Raw genomic sequence first — 20,565 nt, forward strand, 5'->3', positions numbered from 1 at the left:
CTCAGAAGAGATTCTTAAATGAGCATTTCCAGATTTCCATAGGCTTCAAATGAATCAATGCGCACAGTTGATCGTGGCTTTGGCTTAAGGGAGAAATGTTTTACTGTGGGTGTATGATGATGCTTTAACAGGCTAGGTTTAGCTTTGTAATTTGATAGAAGTAGAAGTTCAGGGAATGTATTTAGGCACTGGAAAAGAAAACCAGTGTCAGCTGTATTCACAATTATAACAGAGCATTTGTTCCAGAGTTCCATTTTCTCAAAAACATTAACCTGTCAAACATGATTCTGTACCTAGATAATATATATGCCCGTTTTTTGCTGATGAATACCCTGCTGGGGGGATGAAACACTATTTTCTCAGTGTAAATATGCTCACACTGCTTAATGTGTAGGTCTTTTGTTGAATGGTCTTATTTCAGGATAAGACGCCAACGAGGCAGATGTTGTGCTATACAAGACCAATTTATACTAAATCAGATAATTAGATAATTGCAGTTTTAATAAAAATGAAACCATACAATGTAAAAAAAAGTAAAGTATTGTGGTAGAAAAATGTTTATTGTAAACAAAGTATAAAGAAAACATAAAAATATTGTGCAAATTGTCATAGTAGTCAAAAAAGTGTGCCTTTGTTGGACAATTTACAACATTGGCTTCTCTATATTTGTATGTACAGGAGACGTACTAAGATAGGTCTAATAAAACTCAACATTATATAAAACGTACACATTTTACAGCTGCAGGACTGGCTGATTTTACAGCTGCAGGACTAGCTGTGAAACCTCCTTTCACATTAAATAATATTTGGTTAAACTCCTTCGTTTCTCAAAAGTAGTTTGTACATCCAAAAAATATAATACAAATTATGACTAAAGTGGAAATATCTGTACTGGATCGAGGTTTTTTGTCTCCAGAGCACAATAAAAGTGCGTCTAAGTATTTTTTGAAAATGCAGTTATCTGCAAACACATATACCTAGAACAATGCACTTATATGATAGTTTAAACTTTGAACCACAATTGTAATAAACCGAGTAACTGCAAGATTAATGTATGGTTTGAGTTATAGGGTAACATTTCTTAAAAGAAACTGAGCAAACTTAACTTATGTTCAGGTAAGATAAATGAAAGTTTATTTTGTGGATACCAGAAATGTGCAACTTGCTAGTCAGGAGCTCTCTGTCAATAACAAGCCCTGCAACCAATGTAAACGAGCAGTGCTCATTATTTCAAATATGAGTTTGTATTGGCCAATTAAATTGAAAATATTGCAGTGCAAACCTATGAGGAGATATTGTGAGCTCCAGCTCTGAGTCCCAGGGCCTCACGCTGACCTCGTGTAGACTTCCTAGTCATATGGCATGTTGGCTATCAATCCCACATAACATCAAGCTACATATCCTCAGAAAACAGGAAACAAAATATAGCAGATGAAATACAGCACACCCTGCTTTACATTAGTTGCTGTGCTTAAAGATGTGAAACATATCTTTACAATAGTTTCCAAGCCGCGCCGCTCCACGGGGCCTGATCTAGAACGTTCTCTGCCGTTTCGTTGTCCTGATCTCGTCAAACGCAAAACCAGTCTATCAGTGCAACGATAGTGCGAGTATTTGTAAGGCACTACTGGTTTGACATGACTAAATCCTGACAACCTTCACTTCTGTCCGTCATGGTTCCAGCCCCAGCAGAACTCCAAACGCGGTGCAGAAGCCAGCTTAACGTCACTATTGGAACATGTGCTCCAATAAGAAGTTGAATTATTTTCAGGCCTCTTCCATTTCACTGCACAGGTGTAGATGCAGTTGGCTCAACATCATTTAACTTGCTAACTTCCATTTGCCAGTTTGGTAGCTTCTTCGCGGATAAATGTCGACGAGCATGCTTGGTCAAATGGTCACTCCTCATGAACCTCCGATCACACATCGGGCAAGCAAACTTCTTTTCTCCAGTGTGTGTCCTCCGATGCCGAGATAGTTCGTCAGAACGTGCAAACTTTCGCTCACATCCATCCCAACTACAAGTAAAGGGTTTTTCTCCTGAAAGAGAAAACAATGTACGAGTTTGAAATGCATCTTATAAAAACTACAAACGTTTCATATATTGCAATATAATTGAGACACGAATACCATTTTGTTTCTCATACTAGCAACACCGTCAGCGAAACAGATTTTGAAATTGTGACAGCATACAGGGCATGCCAGTCACTTACCCTCGCTATTATAAAGTACATACAAGTAAGCAATAATAAACAATGAACTCGACAATTACATGCTAAATCTCAAAGAGTTTAACCTTGCATTTTTCTCTTCTACAAATTACGCCTACACTTTCCTAAATTTACTGTCTAGTAATAGCATACAGAAATACGTAAAAATACAAATAACTCTTATGGTTTCCATCCTCCAACTAATTGCTCTAGTCATTTTGTTTACAAGTTGCTAAATGAAGGGAGAAGGCGGAGAGTTTTAACGGTTAGGTGGGTGGCTTTTGGGGCACGGGCGGCTACACAACTGCCAGCACTTTCAGCAATTCGACATGTACAATGAGACTATTATCTGCCATGATCAAGATATATTGAATAGGTATGATACAGCTTTATCAAATGAATACCTTTAAGTTCAAAACCAATTGAGCGCAACCGATTTTGAGACATAACATAATGCAAGACAAAATAACAAATTATAAAATCCAAAAGGCAAAATATCTCACTTGATAAGTAAATTGATCAGCTAAAGCCAGAAGAGTGTTTTACAATTGGGAAGCCCCATTCAACTCCCCGAGCACATGCACATCCAGTCACAGTATACTAAACCTGCATGGCCCCGCATTCTTCCCCTCCTCCAGCTCCATCTCACCCAGAGAGAGAGAGGATGCCTATTTGCCTATTCAACAACCCCATGGGTGTGCTCCATGAGCCTCTCTTAAGGTTTCTACTTAAATATTTTGGCCCCATTACAGCATATTCACGGCCAGGGTAGGCCGATGTTACCATGTGTGCAGAGAAAAGAGGCACAGCAGTCATCAGCTCAATCTGAAATGTATCTGAAGGGGGTCAGGGAATAACACGGGCGTTCCCTTCATATGTGCAGAGGTCCCTTGTGGATCATTTCGCGTGGTGGAAGATGTTCTCTGTGAATCACCCCATGATATGGGTTAGAACCCTCGTGAAAAACAGCTGGTTTTAGACCAAATATTTAAACGCTAGTCTAAAACTGGATGGTTCCTATACAGTTCAACATCGGGGGACCATACCAATGGTATATAAGGCGCTATATAGATGCATAATAACATAACAACATAACATGGACACTCGCTAAATGTTGCTTGTAAGCAAAGACAAATGAGCCAAATTTTCAGAGGCGGCCCGCGAGTGGTGCGGCATGACGATTGAATTGTGTGCTGAGCTGATATGATGTGCCATTTATAACGCGCCTGTATACAAGTGTTTCTAGGCGCGGCAAGACAAGCAAGGGGGAACAAGGAAGGAATAGGCCTTGTTTATTCAGATCGTGCAAGTGCGGGGTAGAGGCAAAGGGTGAAGTGCGAGGGGGAAGTTGAAAGGGGGCGTGCAGTTAACTCACAAGTACAGCCAGCGAGTGGCTCATAAGTGCAGAGAGAAGGGACTGTAGGGTTGCGGATACAGACCCTTAAGTGCTGGGGAGCCCAGAGGCAGTGCAAGAGCAACTGTACATGGGCCTCGAGTTCAGAAGGTGAACGGTGCGTGGAGCAGTCAGGTTCACCAGCAGAGGAGAGGAAGAGAAAAAGCAGAAGCGAAATGGAAGGTATCGAGTTGCTTCCAGAACCGGAGATGGTTCTGCTCAAGTTGAGAGAGGCAGGGAGGCTGTTCCAGGGGGAGGCCCCAGCCGAGGAGATAGATCTGCCCCCAACTCACTGTTTGGAGAAGTGTCTGACCCTCAGAGAGTTGAAGGTGGAGGAGCGGAGAACTCGAGAGGGAAGATGTTTTGGAAGAGAAAGTTGGAGGTAGAGCAGTCCCAGGCCCCAGAAAGCCTTCTGGACAATGCATAGGGTCTTGAAGTTGATCCTTGCGGCCACAGGGAGCCAGTGAAGAGATTTCAGAGCTGGAGAGATACGATCCCTGGGCTTGAGGCCAAGGACAAGTCTTGCAGTCCTGTTTTGGATAAGTTGTAAAGGTCGAAGAGTATAGGCAGGAAGATTTAGAAAGATGCTGTTGCAATAGTCCAGCCTAGAGAGGACCAGAGCTCTGGAGACAGTGAGCTTCTGGCGGAAGTGAGAAAAGGAAGAATACCTGATAGTTTGACTTCTTAAATATGTCAGAGATGTGTGGAGGGAAGGAGAGCGTGTCGAAGAGGACACCATGGTTCTTAGCCTCACAGGAAGGAGCAGGAAGAGGGCCCAGAGTGGGCGGCCAGAGTGAGAGAGGAAAGGAGGGAGCGCAGTCCCAAGGAGGAGGATCTCAGTTTTACTGGGATTAAGGCAGAGCTCATTGGCGGCACACCATTCCTGTATTGCGGCCAGACAGTCTGATAAGAGAGAAGAAACAGGGGTGGCTGAGGGGAGCCTGAAAGAGAGCTGAGTGTCATCCACATAACATTGAATATTGGAGCAAAATGTAGCGATGCAGTGGGCAAGAGGTGCCAGGTAGTGGTTGAAGAGCCAGGGAGAGAGGTTAGACCCCTGGGGAACACCACACGTAGAGAGAGACAGATAGAAGAGAGGGAAGACCCCAGTTGGACCTGAGAGGGTCGTCAGTGAGAAAGGAGGTCAACCAGGCCAGGGCCAGATCAGTAATACCAAAGTTGTCCCAGAGTTGATTGAGCAGGATAGCATGGTTGACAGTGTCAAAAGCAGAGGATAGGTCAAGGAGAATGAGGACAGGAGGGATCTTAGAGTCAAGATTGGAGAGCGAGTCTTCACAGGTGTTCAGGAGAGTAGTTTCCGTGCTTCCGGCAGCTCTGAAACCAGACTGGTGGTCATGGAGGCAACCAACAGATTCAGTATGTAGATTAAGCTGGGAGATGGCCAGCTTTTCCAAGAGTTTGCCCAGGAAAAGACTGATGGGGATTGGACGATAGTTAGCCTGAGAGGAAGGATGGGCAGAGGGCTTCTTTAGAAGGGGGTGCACAAGATAGTGCTTAAGGGGGAGGGGAAAGTTCCAGTGACAAAGTAGCGATAGCAGAAATCGGCCACAGCTGGAGCAAGGGTGACGGCCTTACGATGTGAACTGGGCAGCCCGTCTGTTCAGTATTTTTGGCTAGTGCAACGGTGTAATCTTTTTCTTGACATCTATTCATCCTCATTGTCTTCTAATACTCTTTAGCTTTTTTGGCACAAGTGTATATTCAGGGATGTGAAAATAGATACTTGGCAGAGTCACGATCTACCGCATTATCTCATCTGGCACATATTGATATGACTCTTGAGGATCTGCTACATGCCCCTAATGTTGTTGCAATTCTAAAAAAGGAATCTAGAGACTTTGATATCATTGAAAAGATTGATCGTCTTGCGAAGAACTCTATGCAGTATATAGCACACAGAGTTTCTACTGTAATACCCCCCACTCATATCTATCTAAATTTTGCTCACCACAATTACGTACATTTATTATCTATTTAAGATTTAATATACTTCCCATGCTCAAACATAAGGGTCGTTAGAGTAATCTGTCTCTCGACGAGCGGTCTTGCCGTCTATGTAATATTACTATGGAGTCGGCTTGGCACCTCCTGACAGTGCCCAAAGCTGAGGTCCTGCTACTTAAAGAGCTTTGCCTATTTTATTACTAATGACACTCTAGGCACTGATCAATTTGGTTTTGGAGTAATATATATGGGGTGGGGTCTATTGTAATTACCGCGGCAGCATATCACGTGTGGAGAGAAGTCCTACGTTTGGTTGACTTGGTTGGTTAGTTGTGTTTTTTTTAATTGTTTTAATGTTTTAAATGCAATATTATCAATCAGTATGTGTTTTCACAAGTTCTTAGTATTGATTGGAGTGATGCCTCCTTTTAAATTAACTGTAACATTTATCATTTTAGTATAGCTAGTGTCCCTTTTATGAAATTCTGATGATTATGAAATACTGTTTGATATGTCTGCATGCATTGGACATTTGCTGCATATATATTGCTGTTGTACTATTGTAATATTAATTGTTCTATTGTTATTGTCGTTACATACTATATTGTTTGTAATGTGCAAAAGGTTTGTTAGATAACCATACGCACAAATAAATAAGATAAAACATTTAAAAAATGAGCCAAACATAAATATTTTGCTGCACATTTGGTCACGTTTAGGGTGTAATTTTAAACAGCTCCGAAAAGCCAAGCCCAAGTTTTTTTTAATAATTCAATTTCAATGTACAAATGCAGTTGTTGTAATTAAAAGTCCAAATATGAAAAGACGTAGTAACAAACAAACGTCAGACAATTTCCAGAAATTGATTATAGTTAAAGATACTCTTGTGACCGTATAGAGAAATAACTATTCAAGCTCATATTTCATGGATTAACTATTTTTAATATATAATTTTCAGCTTTGGTCCCCAGTATATTGACACAGCTGGGAAAAAACAGAAAGGGGTTTTATTCTTTAAAATAGAAGAGATCATGACACCTCCACAGTTATTTAATAAGAGGCAAAGGAAGATCGGAATTAAATTTGGAGGTAAACAATAATATGAGTAGTAGAGGTTTAGAAAAGGAAAATAAGCTTTGTGGCCCATAACAGAAATGATCCTGCTGCCCACAATTGTTGGGAGACATTGAGGATGTTGACATGGTCTTTTGAACGGATATTCCTTTGTCTACGAGTGTCGAGTGTCGGGGTGTAGTACATGGTGGCCTTTCTGCATGCTATTTTACAGTTGATCCCAATTGTTTTCATGAGCAGGGCCGGTGGATACTTTGCTCCATACAGGAAGCCTGGTCTCAAGAAAAATGGTTTCACTCGCATGAGTAGTCACTGCTTTTTAATAGCTGCATTTCTCCTACCTCACAGAAAAATAAAAGAAAGAAAAACTTTTGTCTCAAGTACCACTTGAACACTGTAATCCGCTTCCTTGCCAAGTGGTTAGGCGTTCATCAATCTAACAAGTGAAACGCAACCCTGGTAATGTGGTGAGCATTCACGATAAACTGTAGGGTATGATGGGGAGGATGAAGAGGGCATTGAGATCCTTGCAACCCCAATGCAGCACATTTGTAATTTCCAATCGCTATGGTTTTGAGCAAAGCACAGCTTTTCTTTTTTTTTATTATTTATTTATGGTTTTACAAAGAAAACCTTTACAAAATATAAAAAGGAATGACATTTTAGTTGTGTTTTGATAGGATCTGGCAGTTTTCCAGGACCCTGACAACAGCCGTAGTAAGCATGACTTCTTGACCAGAAATCAGTCTATCCCAAAAGGAGTCCTGTGTTAGGGTCTCTTCTCTATGGACAAGTCTTCCGAGCAAGTGCACTCTTGCCCTCCAAGTACCCTCGCATTCTAACAGCAAATGTCTCAATGATTGTGAGTTCGGTAGGACACAAGACCTGCAGAGCTTTTTGGCCTTATCGCTCTGGTTTCTTTTGGCCAAGATTTCTCCAGTGTGGGCCAGATTCAATCTTAATCTAAGAAAATTATTTCGAATGTTATGATCCGGGAATTTTTGAAGATAACGTGGTAGTGTGCCTGCTTTTCTCTCGACTTTCAAAAAGAGGTTCGGTGGTTTCAAAAGTCTGACTCCCTCGATCGTGCGGATCCAGTCACATATTTCAAGTTGTTTTTTGATTTTCAGAGGATTAACGAGGAGTATTTCTGTTTTTAAATTCAGCCTCAATAAAATTTCGTCCACTTTTCTCTCCAGTCCAAGAAGTTGTTTCGATTTACCCTTTTTATGATGTTCGTTTACGTCGAAAAAGAGGGTAAGAGGTCTGGCAAGGATAATGTCCCGGTAAAGCGACAAGAGCTTCCAGTCCGCACGACAACCCAAGGAGATCAGACCCAGTTTGAATCTCAGACTGGAGAGGGGGGTGCAAGCGGGTAGATGTAATACCGCTTTCCACACCCCACCCTCAATTTTGTTCCATTCGAAGTTCCAAAGCAAAGGTTTCGCTTCTAAGCCGTAGAGGAGGATTGGTACCGCTTTGCCGATATAGAATTTAACAAGTGGGGATAGTGAAAATCCGCAGAATTTCCCATTTAAATTCTTCATCTGAGCTATGATATTACCAGTCTTTCCCAGGATGACTGGAAGCAGCTTGCTCAAAGATGGAGATGCAAGGATTTCGTAGCCCAGATAAGTGAGCACTTCAACTCTGGGAATTTCCATGTCATCTAGAGACCACATCCTAGACTGGAGGTTTTTCCTCGGATGTTTAAATATCAAGATTTTAGATTTTAAAGGGTTGATTAGTAGGCCATTTAGCTTGGCATACTCGCCAAGTTTGAGGAGGAGCCGTTGCAACCCCAATGCCGAGCCATCTAATAAGACGATATCGTCTGCATAGGCCAGCCAGTGTATGCTTCTTCCATTGATGAAGCAAAGCACAGCAATTTGGGAACATCATAAATTATGGGGGTCAATATAGCCATAAACTCACTTAGCCATTAATGTATTTATACGGTAAAATATGTCTGGTCTGAAGGATTTGGTGCACTATCATTAGCCTCAGGTGAAGTTGGGATCTTATGGAGAGCCACTGGGAGGTTGGTATGACGACAGCAAGTACGAGAACTACTGTGCATTTTTCAGAAGTTTAGTACGTAGTCTGACCACAGACTAAGAAGTAGTTTAACTGAGATACAGACGTGGTTAATAATGATCAGCCATTGGCACAATAATTGGCCTGCTACTGGAGAGAATGGAGTAGAAGCTATTCATATGTTATCGCACATTTGCTCTCAATCAGTTTGACTTACATTAACAGATGTATTAGCCAATGTGTTTGTACCTCACTGAAGAAGCATTGCTTGTAACTGGCCACATTATTATGAAGGAATCAGCCGGTCACATGGGTTTGCTACAAATATTAAATAAACGTGTCATGCCTTATTGAATGCACCACCACTTCAAAACTCGTATAAAAACAATTCCCTTTAACAACCTATAGGTTAAGTATCAATTGGATTTTTGTAATTCAGTGATCAAGAAACGTCACTTAAAAAAGGGATACTGGAGTACAATCAGGATATATATTGAACACCCTGGAATTAAATGAAAAACAGAGCCAGTTTCTGGGCCAGGGATAGAAGAATGGTGTGTCAAATGGTGCTACCATGTCTTTTGATTGAGCCATATTTATGTGTAACGCTTATTTGTTTCCTTTATACTGCATTTAATAGAATAGTAGACTCCTTTAAGAAAGATTTGCTGTATTCAGCTTTTCTTTATTAGATATTCAATGTTCTCATGATTATGCAGGATTTGCTGCTGATGAATTTCAGAAAACCAACTGGCCCACTAACAAGTTGTGGCTGAGACAGGGGTCTACAACCTTTGGCTCTCCAGATGTGCTGGACTACAACTACCATCAGTGCTAGCATAGTAGTCAATGGTTAAGGAACATGGGAGTCATAGTCCACATATCTGGACAGACGCAAGTAGCAGACCCCTGGGCTAAGTGAAACTAGGTAAAGATGCATAACCCACGGAGGCTGGTTAGTGGTAGTTGGAACCTTTACAGCTCCATATCAACGTACACAAAATATTATGCCCATCAAACTTGCCCATATAAACTGGGGCTTCTCCTGTATTTAGGGAAAAGGCATAGATTAGCAGAACAAGCTGGCACTGCGGTGCACATGAACTCTGTGATATAACTTCATAATACTGTATTTGTTACATGTATGTCGTATCACCAAGTATCTCACCTGTGTGGGTTCTCATGTGCGCTTTCAAATGAGAGCTCTTGAAATAAGTCTTTCCGCAACCTGCTTGACTGCAAACATGACTTCGGATTCTTGAAGAGTCCACATGAGGGATAATTTTTGCGCTAGAAGTTGTGGAACCAGGGGCGGGGGCAATGGGAGAGAATCGAGTGCCATTGGAACTGTTCATTAGAGGCTTGGCACTTTGTACAACTGTCTGTGGCATTACGAACATAAGGGCCCCTTTGGGTACCTGACTTCCCATGAATACCACAGGCTGGCAAAGGCCTGACTGTTGGCCAGGTGAAGCTTGAGGAGGTACAACAGCGGTCATAACAGGACTGTTCAGCGGGAATGGAAGCATTTGACAAATGACTGGCATGGTTGCAATCCCACCTGGCGTGGAATTTGTTGATGAGAGCAAAACTGGAGATGACTGCGGTAAATGGGTTGCCATGGAATTGGGACATGACACGGTCTGTGGAGCTGAAAAGATATGTTGTGTCCATTTTGTCTTTTCTTTCTCTTCAGAAGCTTTGTGGTTTTCACTTGTCAATCTCATTGGTGACACTGTTGCATGGGGCAGACTTTTTCTTGATGTTTCTTCATAAAGTTGTATTGTTTTCCTTGTGAAAGCGCCTTGGTTGCTGGACCTACAAGCTTCATTTGTCACCTCAGTGTTCGGACTATACAGCTGGGCATCGGCTGTATGTCGGATCACACTGGTCACTTGAGCTTTTGGTTGTTTGGCTACCACAGGGTCTTCCTGTGTTGTAGGTTGTTCAGTGTCTGGCTTGGAAACAAAGCATTGTGTGCTAGATTGCTTTGTGGCGACAGGGGGAACTGCATGAGACATCTCGAAATCCGATGGGCTGTAAGGAGGAGTCAAGCACTGTAAGGAAACAATTACATGGATTTTAGTAAGATAGTTTCAAATTCAACACAAGTGAGTGTAGAACCTCTATTGCAGGTGTTTATTACATACTTAAAAAAGAATGCAAACTTACAAATGCTGGTATAGTATGAAATTCTGCTGCACTTGGCAACAGATTATCCTCCATCTCCTCCGACACATCAGATGCTGGAGTAATAGGCCTGGGTTCGGTGTACTTCTTGAAATCCGATTTCCAATTATAGCTCATGGACATAAGTGCTTCCACAGCCTCAAAATCACTTTCGTTTGTGCTGCTGTTCCACAAGCACCTGCTGTCTCTCTGCCTATCCGACACCATTGTCAGGCTTTCCATCTGTGAATAAAACATGATTTTTAAAAAGGTGGATACCGACATATTCAATGTCAGATGTACACATTACAAGTTAACCAGAGATTTTTGCTCTGTAAACTGTTTCCCTTTGATTGTTCAGAGAACATTGACACCAAGCAAATGCTTTCAGGTAGAATGGTGGCAACTAATGGAAAGTCCGGGGAAGGAATAGGTTGGGCCCTGCCTTAAGCCCGCCAGGTAGATGGTGTTGCCCTAGGGGGGGTTGTCTCTTAACCCTGGCATCAAGGGGCAGCCAGATAAGAGGGTACGCAGGAAATGGGCTTACAGTAGGATGCTGTGTGTTAAATGACGTCCTAGTAGGCCATTAACAAAACTGCATGCAAGGGCTTTAAAAATTCCCACTAGTGTGGTGTGCATTATTGTGAAGTAAGAAATCAGGTGGTAACCCATCCCCTGTGTTAATGTGTCATCTATGTTGGTACTCAGCCATGGTCCCTTCCTAGCCTGGTGGGCAAGGACCTGCACCAGCAACTAAGGCCAAAAACACCAGGCCTACACTGGGTCTGGAGATCATGATACAGGACCATTTCCAGAAGAACATTGGATGCTGATGAATAGAAGTTGTATCTAAGGAACGGTTGAGGAAATTGTATCTATGCGGTCTAATAGTTCGGAAGACTTGTTATTGATAGAATTTCCAGACATGGAAAATATTTCTACATCGAAGATCTCTATCAAAGTATAGTAGAGCTTGTCAAGAGGAAAATGCACTGTTAGTTGTGGGTTTTTATTCCTAGCATAAGCGTGTAGTAAGAAAACAAGTTGACCGAATCAAACAAAATACAACTGATTTGGAGAGAAAGGGGCTTAAATGAACTCATACATCAAGTTTTAAGGGAGATATTTTTAAAATTAGTTGTGATATTGGTTGGCCCTCAAAGTAAAAGCGTTCTACATTTGTCCTTGGTTAGACCAACTGCCTAGAACAACCACGTGTTAGAATTTTAACTGACACTATTTATTTTATAGAGTTAAAGTTAAAATCCTGATCAACCCATAGAAATAACAAAAAACAAAAGAAAACCAAGGATCTGATGGAAGAGGGTTTGCACTGTCCTCTACATAGCACACCTCTAACATTAGCCTTTCCCCTGCTAAAGTTGATGAAGTTCCACCTAGAAAGCAAAAATGTAAAATTCAAGAAGCACTGTCAGTATGGATAAGTGCCTTCTCACAGAAACAATAGGCAAAAAGTAGTTATTCCTTATGTTCCAGAAGACAATGCTTCATTCTCCCATACAAAAGAATTTCTTTTTTCAGGAAATATAAAACATTACATACAAAATCGCAAACTAAGTGACCATGTGCTATCTAGAGTACAAATACACAGTGCAGAGGTACAAATGCAATTCATTAAATAATTTCACCAGAAGTCACACTGTCAAAGTGATCCAGTGCAATTTGAAATACAATAACCGTGCAAAAATGCATCGAACACCACAGGATACAATTAATTGAGGAACGCCATGATTCTAAAATAATGGGAAGCGGGTCTGCAAGGAGGCTTGCATTATGGTGTTCAAATTCGTAAACCCTTATCAACAAGACATGTTTCGATTCCACACAAACATTGACAATATCTTCCTCACGGGCAACAACAATTAAATGCAGTGGTCGAAATTGGTGTTATTGTTTCTTTACTTTTATTTTAAAAAGAAAACGTTGCGGAAGGTTTTGATTTAAAATAAAAGTGTAGGAAGAAGTTGAAACTTGCACTTCAATGCACTGAACATTCCCTTAAACAGCAGGTGTGTTTGTTTAGGGGATTGTATTGCACATGGGCGGGGGGGGGGGGCGATGGGGTGAGTGGGGAAAGGCCAGCAGGGAACATAATTACACTACTTATTTTCGCACACTGATTATATGGTGTGTGGCACCAATCTCTCAAAGTGAGACATGTTCATATTACTGTGTTACTCCCATAGCCAACAAACTCAGAACCACAATAAAATACCTCAACTGTAGGTCATACACCGAATACCGTTATTGAATGGGCCCATAAGTGATCAAGACTGCGCCATGCAGTCTTGATCACAGCAGTCTTGTAGAAACATTCAACCTAATAGGATGTGGCGTGTTCGGAGGACTCGATGTAGTCCACCTGGAGCCTAGAAAGCAGCCAATTCTTAAAAGTGGCAGCTACAGAAATATGTGTTTTAACAACATAAGAGTGAAGCCTATCTAAACCGTAAAAGCAAAATTTCACAAGAAAACTTTATTTTACAAAACTGAACAAGGGGATGTTGTGTTGCGAGTGTATTTCTCATGCTTACAAGAGTACATGAAACTGTGTTCTTTATTGCTCCTGCACAGGGGAGTTGCTAGGTCTGGAAAAGACCCGGGGCTAAGCTGATGTCGGAACTGTTGGGATTGGGGGCTAGCTAGTCTTTTGGTTGTAGCTCCCGAGATTCTATCCGGGGCTACAACCAAAAGATCAGGGGCTACATCCCCATTAGCCCCCCCTCCCCAGCAACGCCCCTGCATGTATTTAAAGTTCTATTGAAACATTCAAATAACTAAAAACAAGTCTGCAGTGTTTTACTTCACCACTTGGGGAGGCATTCTACTGCTAGAATGGCTCAAGATAGAACATGATTTGGGCATTGCCAGCTTCAATAATAAGAGTTGGATAAACCACTAAGTCAGGATAGCATGCACACTAAGCAGATAAATTTGCCACTCCTTCACTTGGCCAAGTATTCCGTTTTTGCCAATACTGAAGGCATATCATGCAAAAACGATTGGGATGGTATCTTATGGAGCTTGTGTACGGGGCTGTGTTACCAGTCTTTTATTCTCCATTCTGAGTTGGGGCCTCCTCCCGCATTAAGGATTTTCTGAAAAGGCAACCCATTTAATAATGGTACTCAATCTAAGTTAATTCGGCAGCGACTGTAAGTAGGGATCTTTTGAGAAAAGCGGAGGTTGCTTGGGGAATAATACCGTGGTCGTGCCATGTAAAAAAAAGTGTAAAAAAAAATGGGGTTGGGCATGTGGTTCACAAACCTTGGACTTAAAAATATAATTAAGGCAAAGCGCTCGGACCACCAAAAGCTTATCAGAAGCAATGCATGCTTATTAAAACCCATTGTGAAACGTTACTACCCATTAAAAATCGGCGTTGGGTACAAAACCTTATTTAGTCTGGGTCCAAAATGCGGTACCCTGCCAAAATGTTAAATGTCAGAAGATCTACTGCACTTGTTTTTCTATACACAATTTGTTGAAATTCGGCGTTGCACTTGGTCCAGCTTTAAGGAAATATGATTTAGGCAGAACCACCCGTCTATTAATTATTAATGAATGTTTAACTCCGTGTGTTATAATGTGTGCCACCAGAATGTGTTCGTACTTATGATCGTTTTGCTTATATGGAACATTTTATTTTCCGAAATAAAATAGAGATGACAGTTACCGTTGTTGGGGATTTTCACGGTCCATAATGTATACACGGGGTGTAGTGGTAACGTCTAGTTAAACGAACGCCAATAATGTGGAAGGGTCCGACAGTTAGTGAGAATAGAACATGAGCATTCAGGCCCAACCCTACCACTAACCAATATTTTAATGATTATGTAGTCACCGAGCAACATGAACTCACACAGGAGGGCAGAGACTACATCGACCTCCTCCCTTTCGTTTCACCCAATCGTTTGCAATACAGCCGCCCATTGGTCCTCAAGGCCGCAGGGCTGGGCCTCCAATTGGCCACAGGGACGAGGGTTGGCATGTGAAGGGAGCGTGATCAGCGGATGCATCTTGACGCTGGGGAACGTGTGTCGAGAGGACAGGAAGGGTGGGTGGAAACTGCCGCTCACGCGTCTCAGACGGGGGCGACCTTTCACCTACTTTCTCTTTGGAAGCTGAGAGCGCGCGTGCGCGCGTTCTCGGGTGTGACTCAAGCTGGTGTTTCCCGGAGAACCTGGGCGGGGTGGCGCGAGCAGCCTGTTTACAAGGCAATGGCACGAGCCCAGCGACCAACGGCAGAAACTACCCCCCCGCCCACCACTAATACATTCTGCTGCATCAACCGCCCCCCCCCCCACTTCAAGAGGAGGGACTAATATGACGTATTCGTCCCGTCTCTTTATTAAGCATCACTAGTCAACACCAAGGGGCGGGGTAAACAGGTTGTTTTTTTATGGGTACTGCTGCTAACCTATCTAACACAAGCTATTAACCGGGGGGGGGTGGTGGTGGTTACATTTGTGTCACTAAGTTCAGTTGGGAGAACACAGGCCGTTGCTCGGCCCTTCACACAAGCAGCGCCTTGGTTTGTTTTGAAGCGCTTGTACCGCCCTTTGTTTCGTGGTGTAACCACATTGTCCCGTGTGCTGCAGCACTACCATACCCGCCGCTCAGCCCCGCGTGCGGCGGACGCCGCTGTAACTACCCACGCCCCACCCACTCCGTGTGCTGCCGTCCCTGCCCACGCCCCACCCACTTGTATGTGCTGCAGCTCTTGCCCACACCCACCCCTACGTGTTATTGCCCTTAGCCACCCCCCATGTGATGCTGCCCCCGTTTTGCCCGGGCAAGTCCTGATTCTTCCTCCGTATTTTTTTTTTTAAAAGACTCCTTGAGCCGAGTCACCCCTCCCGCTTTTCTGGAACCGCAATTTCACACGGGCATATTTCCCTACAGGGGATGCTACTGACCCCTGCTTCCTAGGGATGGCTGATCTGCTCGTGCACTCGGTATTGGTCAACATGTTAAACTGATGGCGAGAGTCCATTCCAACGGAGCAGACGCCCCTGCCGTGGCATCAGCCACCTAGCAACCCTCCCCGCGCCCCAAATTGACTTTCTGTCGCCTCGCCAATAACAACTCTGCTATACACCTATGGGTGTCCACTAACCTGCCAGGGCTACCTGAGCGAAAGCGGGTATACGGTTTCCAGCGCTCTAATAGATGTTATTTATAGCAACAAAACCAGCACGTGTCCACCATCGCTTTTAATTCGAGCCGTTTTTTGGGGGTGGGGTGTTCTTTGTGGGGTTTTTTTTAATACATACAGCGGATTTCGCCCTAAATCGACCCAGCAATGCCCCTCACAAGAGAATAGCTGGTGTATTCACCCAGCATGGTACTCAAAGCTCAGGGAGACATAGAAGGTAAATCAAGATGCGCGCCGAGCAGAACCGGGCCACTCACCGTTCGCTGGTAGGGCGCTGAGCCGAAGTTAAGCATGTCTTCGTGGTGCTCTCGCGGGGATTTTGTTGTGATGGGCTTCTCTTGGCCGGCTACCGCTGCAGCTGTTGGTTCGCTCTCTCTCGTTTGTGCCCAGCTGCTCCTGCTCCATTCAGATACAGCGCCCACTCGGCAGAGCGTGGCTCCGGCCGCAGCCAATCAGGAGCAAAGGTGTGCCGGCCGCCAGCCACTCAGAGTAGGCGCCGCGCGTGATCAGCTGCTGGTCTGCGGCGTGCTGGCCGGGTAGCCGGGGCGTGCACTGCTGAGGCAGCTCTGCGTGCCGCGGGGAGCTAGGGGACGGGAAGTCCCTGCTGTCTGTACCCGCCAGCCCCGCTGACCCCACAGAGGCTGTGTGACTCAGTGTCACGTCCCAGTTCACTCCCCCCCCCCGCCTGGACAGGACACGGGGTGCCGCGCTCTCCGTGCAATGTATGTCACCCTGTTCTAGAAAGGACGGGGGGAGTCTAGCTCAAAAGCACCCTCTGTGTAGGATGCTGCAATTCTAAGAACAACGCTCTCGCTGTAAACAACGACAAAGATAAAGTTCCCCGCGCAGCGCCTCGACTGTGCTCCTTCCGAGCGCGGGAAGAAAACCACTCCGTTTGCCTTAGAGTTGCACACAAGCCTTGTTGTATCGTTCATTCAACACGTCGAGGACAGCGGGGGAGGGGGGTTAACAATTCACCGTGGTGTTAAAAGTAGAGATGGGGGGGCCGGTAAATCTATGGTTGGAAAACGCTGGGGTTCCTGCATGGCTCAGAGTCAAATAAAAATCGAGATGGCTAAATACCATGACGCATGGCTATCCCCACACGGTATCCTATCCAGCCCTCCACTTCCCTCTTCCATAGCCCATGCCACCGCATTTTTAACAGACCCAGTACAGCGAGACAACATGATGTGGCCTTAATCATGCGTTTTAGTCAAGAAGTGGATTTGGTTGCGTATTTGTGCTTTAGGTCAGGATGACCAGAATTATTGGTGTTGGGGAGTGTGGTGAGGGGCAGGCCCCGATTGTCACACATTGTGTTTTTTGTCCATGCAGGCTTCTTAACAATACTGTAAGATCTTGCTTTAGAAAAGGCGTAGAAACTAGCTCCTTATCAGTACTGGCAGTCATTTAAAACGATACAGCACCAACAGGGTCATGTAACTAGAGGTGTGACCTCTATCACCCTTTGGGGCGGAGCAAACGGGTGCCTTTTCTCTGATTCTGGGGAAGTAAATCATAGTAGATGCTTTTGTGATATGAAGTGAAAGGTGAATTTGCTTCTTTAACCCCACACAGAAAGCCAGTAATCCAACAACATATCTGTTTGGAAGATAAACTTGAGTCGCACAAAACATGTTAAAAACTGTTTCCTGTTTTCATTACATTACATTTGTAATGGCACTATTGGCCCTCAGGCATAAAGGCGCAGACAAGACAAAAACAAGTAATATACAACAGTAGGACACAAGACATATCTTCCTCGCAGAGAGGGGAGGGATAGAGGCATAAGGGGACAACCAGAGTATGTACAGCTGGGTCAACCCTAAATATCAAATCGCAAGTGATAGGTAATGGTGGAAAGATGGGTCATAACGAGGAGTTCTCTTATTTAATTAAGCAAAGAGATGGGTTTTAAGTTCTTTCTTGAAAACTTGCAAGGAGTTCAGATTCCTTAATCTGACAGGAAGTTTATTCCACATGGAAGGAGCCCTAACGTTGAAAGCCCCATTTTGTGCCTTTGCAGTCCTGCTTCTGGGCTGCACAATCGGGTTATGTGTTCCGGATCTGAGGGATCGTTGGCTAGATTTATCTTTTATGTGATTCTGTAGGCATATAGGGATAACTTGTAGCTTACACTTAAAGGTGATTACCAGCACTCTGAAGACTATCCGGGCTTCTATCGGAAGCCAGTGAAGAGATCTCCTAACCTCTATTATATGACTATACTTGGGGAGTCTGAGGACTACTCTGACAGGCCAGTTCTGAGCGACCTGTAATCTGCGTAATTCAAGTTGGCTAGTGCCTAGCAGAAGACTGCAGCAGTAGTCCAATTTTGCCCCAATTATTGCCCTTGCAGTAGTCTCGGCGCATTGCTGAGATATCATAGGCCTCAGGTGAGAGAGTAGATTAACATAATACGCCACTACCGTAGAAACATGAGCCTTCATACTCAAGTTGAATCCAAGGTTACCCCTAAGATTTTAGTTTTTGGTAGAGAAGAGATGATTTCATCTCCTAGTTTGAAGGAGCTATATGCTTTATCAAGATTTTTTTAGAGCCCTTGAACTACCGACGATCAGAAGCTCTGTCTTACTACGGTTCAGAGCAAGGAAGTTTTCCAACATCCACCTTTCAATTAGAGTGAAAATTCTATTTACCTCAAGCTCGTCCCTCTTGTGATGTCCTGTTAATGAGATGACACATTGAGTGTCATCTGCATAATTTGAAAATATGACCCTCTCCTCAAGCATAAAGAAAAAGGGCGCCATAAATAGGTTATATAGGCACAGTGACATGCTCGCACCCTGGGGAACTCCATATAGCACCGATATGGGAGTGGCTTCCGCCGAGGCTAAGCAGACTGTACTGCTTCTGTGCTCCAGGAAGGACTGAACCCACTGAGCTGCTGAGGCAGAGAGATTGGCCACATCTTGTAATCTGGGAATGAGAATGGAATGTTCAATCAAATCAAAAGCTGCTGATTGATCTAAGGAGATTATTAATGACAAGCCCCTTCTATCCATCTCTCCCAAGTGTTTAGTTTTAAGCTCCAAAAGAGCTGTTTCAGTCCCAAATTTTTTCGAAAACCTGACTGCTTAGGATGGAGAATGGGGTATTTCTCCAGGTGTTCTGCCAACTGGCCGTATGCCACCCTATCTAAGATTTTCAATAGGAAAGGAGTATTGGATATCGGTCGAAAATTGAGCGGGTTCATCATTTCATGATGTGTTCTTATTTGACTCCCACAAAAAGGTGGTTTATTTGTGGAACTTTACATTTAATTTGTATAATAAGCAGCTGGCGTGTATGTGAGAGAGTGAATTAATTATTTTTTTGTTTATTTTTTTATTGTTGTATGAACCAAATATGGTTTTTTCACAAGTGCAAGAGAAAAACTTTCAGAAAAGAAAAAAAATTACATTTCATATTTAAAACAACGATAAAAACATATTTCCCAATTTCTCATCTCCAGCTATCGCTGTATAGAAGAGTGAGTGGACATTTACCCTTTCAAATGAAACCGGTCTGTTGTAAAACTCTAACCTCATTTATCATCAAAGCAGTTTCATGGCCTGATGTCAATGTCACCCAAAAGTCCTCAGATGACAATCACTTGAACTAACAAGACACACTGTTGATCTTATCGCTAAGTATTTATTAACCTGGAGCCTTTAAACATACTGTTATTATGCTCCACCACGCTGAATAACAACACGGACCACAGTCATTAGGCATCCCTGCCATCACCCAGGCGTGGCCTCCATTTATTATTAGACGTCCCTCCCACAAACACCTCATCACCTGACAGACGTCACTGCTCACGCTATAACATGCCATCAAATGTCCCTATTAAACAAACCACATACACCAAGAACTATTACCCTACACAATACATTAGTCATGTGAATCATTGATCATAGTCCCAAAATCTTTCGGGAGTCCTGAGCTCCATATGCTGCAGGTACCTCCTGAGAGAGAAATCTGGCACCAAACCAGTAGCCACCACACCTGGGGAACCATCCTGGCATACATCCTCCTCACCAGGCAGCAGAACCCCCTCATCATCTGGCATAACCGGGTCACCATCATCCAGGGAACCAAATTCATCAATTTCAGTCCCACCCGCCAAACCAACTAGAGTTTTGAGTAATTGATTCCTGTCCTAGCTGCACCGTTACCATGGACCTGTAAAGACCCACAACTGTCCATGGTTGAACCTCGTGCAGGAGACACAGTTTATGAGTCACGTGTTTGGAAGTCCCCAACCACCACTGGACCTTCAATGCCTAGGCCCCTCCTCACAGACTACCGACTGCTGTTGACCTGCGTGTGCTGCTGTCTCCACCCCTTTGGGTCAGGAACAGCCAACCTTAGATAAGGATGTTTCAGAAATGAGTGACACCACTTTTCTCCCCAAAAAGGCCTCTTCTGGCACCATCCCAGTGGATGCATGCAGCGTGGCCCTATACGCCATCAAAAATTACATTAGGGCCATATTCAGGGACTGCTCTCTCGCCACAGAAATCCGAAAT

General features: G+C 43.7%; 1 protein-coding gene across 1 annotated transcript; it reads right to left on the reverse strand.

Moving 5' to 3' along the window:
* Nucleotides 1-541: 541 nt before the first annotated feature.
* On the reverse strand, nt 542-16,674 carry KLF10 (KLF transcription factor 10). Its single transcript, XM_069621461.1, has 4 exons — nt 16,285-16,674; nt 10,852-11,091; nt 9,848-10,736; nt 542-2,040 (listed from the first exon to the last, which is right to left on the reverse strand). The coding sequence occupies exons 1-4, from the start codon at nt 16,318-16,320 to the stop codon at nt 1,784-1,786; spliced, it is 1,422 nt and encodes a 473-aa protein (XP_069477562.1). The 5' UTR covers nt 16,321-16,674; the 3' UTR covers nt 542-1,783.
* Nucleotides 16,675-20,565: the final 3,891 nt, after the last annotated feature.

Source organism: Ambystoma mexicanum, chromosome 5q (genome assembly GCF_040938575.1).
Source record: "Ambystoma mexicanum isolate Mex_15411 chromosome 5q, UKY_AmexF1_1, whole genome shotgun sequence".
Taxonomy (NCBI): domain Eukaryota; kingdom Metazoa; phylum Chordata; class Amphibia; order Caudata; family Ambystomatidae; genus Ambystoma; species Ambystoma mexicanum.